This window comes from Priapulus caudatus, unplaced genomic scaffold (genome assembly GCF_000485595.1).
Source record: "Priapulus caudatus unplaced genomic scaffold, Priapulus_caudatus-5.0.1 Scaffold156, whole genome shotgun sequence".
In the NCBI taxonomy this organism is placed as follows: Eukaryota; Metazoa; Priapulida; class Priapulimorpha; order Priapulimorphida; family Priapulidae; genus Priapulus; species Priapulus caudatus.
The window spans coordinates 504541-509847 of NW_014577217.1; the positions used below are offsets into that span (position 1 = coordinate 504541).

The 5307-nt window shown below is 45.2% G+C and overlaps 1 protein-coding gene across 1 annotated transcript in view; it reads left to right on the plus strand.

Moving 5' to 3' along the window:
• Window positions 1-566: 566 nt before the first annotated feature.
• Window positions 567-5307, plus strand: part of LOC106806379 (potassium voltage-gated channel subfamily KQT member 1-like) — a gene marked incomplete in the record, with an annotated part of 101369 nt that continues 96628 nt past the window's right edge. Inside the window, 1 exon segment of the mRNA XM_014808303.1 lies at window positions 567-1791. Coding sequence (XP_014663789.1) covers window positions 1388-1791 — 404 coding nt within the window.

Sequence of the window (5307 nt, forward strand, 5' to 3'; positions counted from 1 at the left end):
AGACAGATATATGTCTATTTTCGTATCCGTTTTTATTGCCAATAATTGTGTTTTATATACGGTTGTGATACAATAGTGCATTGTGATATAAAGAATAGGTTAGTCATACAAAATCCCACGATGTAATTGTGGTGTATGGCATGGTATACGGGGAATGCCAAGAACCAAGATTACATACGAGCTTTGCCTCCGTCACCAATTGCAAGTGTTAGATCGTATACTATACATCTCTCTCTTCCTCCCCCTCGTGATACGAAAATCGTATAAGGAACGGGTATAAGCTAACGTTAGAGGATACACCACGTGTACATCAAACGCATTCGCGCCGCTATTCTACAGCGTACTACTACTATGTCGTAGCAGGACCCCACGAGGAGAAAGTGTCGACGAATAGGCCCCCTAAACAAACATACACTGCCGCCCCACACGCAAGGCAGATGTTCGCCTTTGTTTTCGCCCCCCTGCATCCATTCACCGCACTCTCCTCTCGCTGTAAACTGAGCATGTGCGAGCGAGCAGCAGCGCGGTTAAATGCCTAGCGCACACATCGCTCGGCAGCTGCTGATGCCAGCCAGAGGCACGGAGGCGCTCAAGTGACGCTGATATCTGTGGTAGCACGGGCTCGCGTCTTGCGCCGCCTGTAGCATCCGTGAGACGCGGAAAAAGCGGGAAAATCCGTGACGCAGACGAGAAGCGCGCATGACATCGATTGCGAACGCGGAGCCGGCGAGTGAAGGATGGATGCGCGTCTGGGTGCTTCTAACGCTGCTGCCCGGACGGTTTGACATGCAGATGTATAGCAGGCGCAGTGAACATGCATTCGAGGCAGTATTTGCCGGTTAGAAGTACGCGTGGTACGCTTCCGCGTGTGTTTATCTCGGTGCTACCGCACCGCCGTACGGCTGGGATTAATGGTGGCGTGTGAACGCGCTTCGCTGGGGGCAGACGAACCGGCACACTTCGTATGTGGCTCAGAAACAATGCGTGGAACGGTGTAGTCGGTTTTAAGAGTAGCCGCTTGTGTACGGAAAATAGATATGCGTGCCTACAGAAACGCTTAGATGTAGGGCTAACCAACCCAACGGGAATACCACGTCATGTGGCGTTCTAGAATTTCGTTAGTGATACGGCGTCGGTAGCATAAAAGACGAATGTTTTGAAACGTCGTGTGCCTACCCTCTGTTGTGTTTGCAACGATCTCGCATCACTATGTAGAGAGTGTAATCGCTACAGAGTCAGCAAGTCACTCGGAGGTCTTCGCGAGAGAGACGGATAGAGAGGAAGAGAGAGATCGAGAGGAGAAAGAGAGATAGAGATAGCTAGATAGAAAGAGAGATAGAGCGAGAAAGAGAGAGATACACAAAAAGGTGTACCGTTGAAGGGAACGATGTGCACGGTAAAACCTAACGGAAACAACCACATGGCCGACATGAAGAGTTCAAACTCCAGCTCCAATGTTCAGTTCGAGTTGGGGAGCCGAGCCGACATGGATAGGGACCATCTCCAGGATGAAGGCACCGATGCTGAGAAGGAGCGTCTGCGAGACGACCCCTCGTTCAGTCCTGGTGACTCCGCGGCGAACCCGGTGGTGGGCGGCGCACCTCCCATCATCCCGTTCCAGTTCTCGCACCTGGACTTTCCGAAACCGATAGAGAAGTATTTCGGCGACCTGGCGGATCTGAGTAAGACGAAGCACCGGGGCAAACACCCAAAGGCGACATTGCAGGCAACGGCCTACAATTTCCTGGAGCGTCCCAGCGGCTGGAAGTGCTTCATCTACCACTTTATTGTGTAAGTACTAAGTTCATTCCATGCTATACATCATTTGAAAACCCTATAATTATGTTATGCACTAATACCACGAGACCGAATCACATAGTTTACATCATAATTATGTCATTCTTACTTTACAATACACCAATGGCAATATTCCAGACATTCCATATATAGGATTAAACGATAATTCCATAATAGGATTAAAGACTTTAATCACAACCTTTCCCGCATATATGTATATCTAGCTCAATATTCTAATTCAGTATATTCTTGCTTTCGTAAGCCTAATCTGTTCTATACATTACTCGTTTTCCGTCCTTTACCCGTTTCTCCTGATCATGTTCTATAATCTCGAATGTTCTAAGGATGTGTGTTCGGCTCTATATAAGACGTAATAAGCAATACAATAAAGTTAATTATACATGTTTATTGACGTTGTAGGATGCTAATAGGTAGTGGCGTCTATTGGTATATTCACAGACACTGTGTCATACATTTAGTGCCCAACCCTCGAACATGTCTTGTCTCATACGGTATTTATCGCTCAAACGCTTATAGGCACGCGGAAGGCGGTGAGTGCCTGTTCGCGCTGACGCCAACCCTGTTCTTGTCATATGTCACGTGCGCCTGCGGCGTTGGAGGAAGGAGGGGGAGGGATGCTGCGTGGGCCATTTGAGGTTGAGCGCGGGATGAAGCTCTCACGTTATATAGGCCGGCGAGTGCATGCTTGTCTGACTACGTGTACTGTAGATTCGCAGAACTAGGCGATGCATTTCACCGGCGCAGCGAAGAAGTCTTGCGATGCTGTCATCACTCCGTACAGTACACCGTACCTGCGTTGAAAGGTAGCCGGTCGGTCACTCTGCGATGTTTTAGCGGAAGCTGCGTTTGGTTCGATCGCTCGAGCGCGATTACAGGTTGTCTGCAATATAGGGGTAATCCTTTATCCCTATATCTCGGTTTAGAACTCTCGACAACATTCGCACAAACCTGCGTAACCGATCGCCATCAAATTAACACCTGCAATTCAAACTTTTAGTTCGATCTTTGCGCTTCTTTCCACCCCCTAGGACAACTACCACCCGGACGGCTACCCTCTAGGACAATTACCACCCACCCGGACAACTACCACCCGCACAACTACCACACGGATAATTATCCCCCCGCACAGTAATGATGGCCCATCTACACTACACGGTACACATCGTACTTTTACCAACTTCATGATTACCCTCGCAGGACTGTTACCCATTTACATTTATCCACCATACTGTTACGTTAATTGTCCGGGAGATAATTGCCCGGGTGGTAATCGTCCTGGGGTGTAATTATCCTAGGGGGGTAGTAGTCAGTGTGGCAGTTGTCTGGGTGGTAGTTGTCCTATGGGGTAGTTGTCCAGGTAGCAGTTGCCCTAGGGGGTAATTGTCCGGGTGGTAGTTGTCCTAGTGGGGTAATTGTCCTAGGGGGTAGTTGTCCAGGTGGCAGTTGTCCTGGTGGTAGTTGTCCTAGGGGGTAATTGTCCGGGTGGTAGTTGTCCAGCAGGTAGTTGTCATAGAATCAGCGGTTATATCACTTTCTAAGCTGTATATAATAATAATATTATGTTATTATATTATGTTGTTATTATATACAGCTCAGCGGCTGTTATGTTTTTGGCATGTTTTCCATTCATCGTTAAGCAGGAAGTTGCGCTATTGAATTAGAAATGTATTTTTTTACCAAATGAAATGTCAGGGCAAGCATAGAAATCTTACATTCTTAGCTTGGAAAATGAGCGGTAAACTCTTAATTTTATGTGTTTGTTAAGGTAATTAAATATAGATTCGCCTGCTTGCCAGGTGAATTGGTTCTCTTCGTATTCTCGTTCTCGTTCTATTCTCGTTCTATTCGTATAAAGTTTTATATCTGTTCAAGATTAAAAAATCTAGTAAAAACTTAAAAAGAGAATCTCTCTATGATTTTTTTTTCGTGAAGTCTCGGGCAATTCTTGTATTAAAATATTTGCCTTGAATCTTGATGGCCATAATGCATAATATAGAGCACCATTTTAGTGTCAATTTCCAATAACAGGAATTCCTATAACTTTGGCGAATCATCCGATAGCTGGGCCTATAGGAAATCTTTTAGCTGGGCTCATAATATTTTTACTTTGCGGGTCCTAGTGACTTCTACTTTTAGCGCGAGTTATAATAGCGACCCCGAATAGACAACCGCCATAGATTTTATAATGCGCGCAATAAAAGTTATGATGGTTGTATCGAGGCAATTCAGCTTGAAAATATCGCGTAAAAATAGTAAGTAAAAATAACACGTTTTACCCCACCATTTCTCTCCTCTTCAATGCCCTGTATAATTTGGCAGCACGTTCAGCTTGTTGGGTGGTTGGTAAGTGTTGTACATTTTTATGTAGCCGATCAGTGGTTGCCGGTACACGGTACCCGAATTTCTCTAGAATTTTATATTAAAACTCAGTTGCAAGTACTTATATTCTCACACTCACTTTATAAATCACAGGTGTAGTTTCAGTCGCGGGGTTTCAGTATCAATATCAAGTATAAATTCATATCAAACCGGGGTTTTAACAGTTTAACGCACATCCTGTGAATATTTTTCAAGACATATTAGATATTTGTGATTTTATTAGGTAATTACATGTTGTCTGCTGTGTAAAGCAAGAAACATTACCTGCACAATTTGCGCAGTGGCTACATCATGATTCACGCTGTGCTGATTATTTAGACTAAGAGTCAGTATATTTAGAGAACAGTGAGGATTTACGTATGTCAGTGGCGTCACAAGGGGTTGCGGGGGGGGGGGGGCGAAAGCACCGGGTGACACCATCAGAGGGGGTGACGCCAAAATATAAATACATTACGGCAGTGCGTATGATATTGTAATTTTAATTTTGCTAATTGTTTATGTCACTACTATTGTCTTTACATTCAGTGATATACGGAAATTACGATTTACGAGTAACGTTAGTACAAAAAACATTACTAAGGATTCTGTATGGTCTGGTATGGGAGGAGGTCCATGGGGGTGACACCATGAGTTACCGCACCGTGTGACACCAACCCTAGTGACGCCGCTGAGTCGTAAGTTTGTACTTCTTTTAGTTATTTAAGGCGTCTTGATCTTTCAGTGTGGTCCCGAACTACGAGATGGCTTGACTGTCGTCTAACATCACGAACAGTCTGTTTATGGTAGCTATAGCATAGCAGTATTGACCGCTCATAATAATAGCGGTAGCTGCTAGTATTGATATAATAGCACTGTCGATCTGAGGGGGGCTTCGTTTTATTAGTAATCACTAATCCACCCTATATTTCAAATGTTGTACGCGAAATCGCCGCCGATGCTGGTTTCATCGTAACAGCAATCACGCCATCCCATAGTAAGCCGTTATTCTGCACAAAAGAAGGCCTGTGACCATCCGTTGTCCTCTCTAAATATCGCCAGCCAACCGACCCAATCCTATCACCCCTGCGCACAGAAGGTAATTAATTGGCTTAGTTGCACTGCGTGACTGCT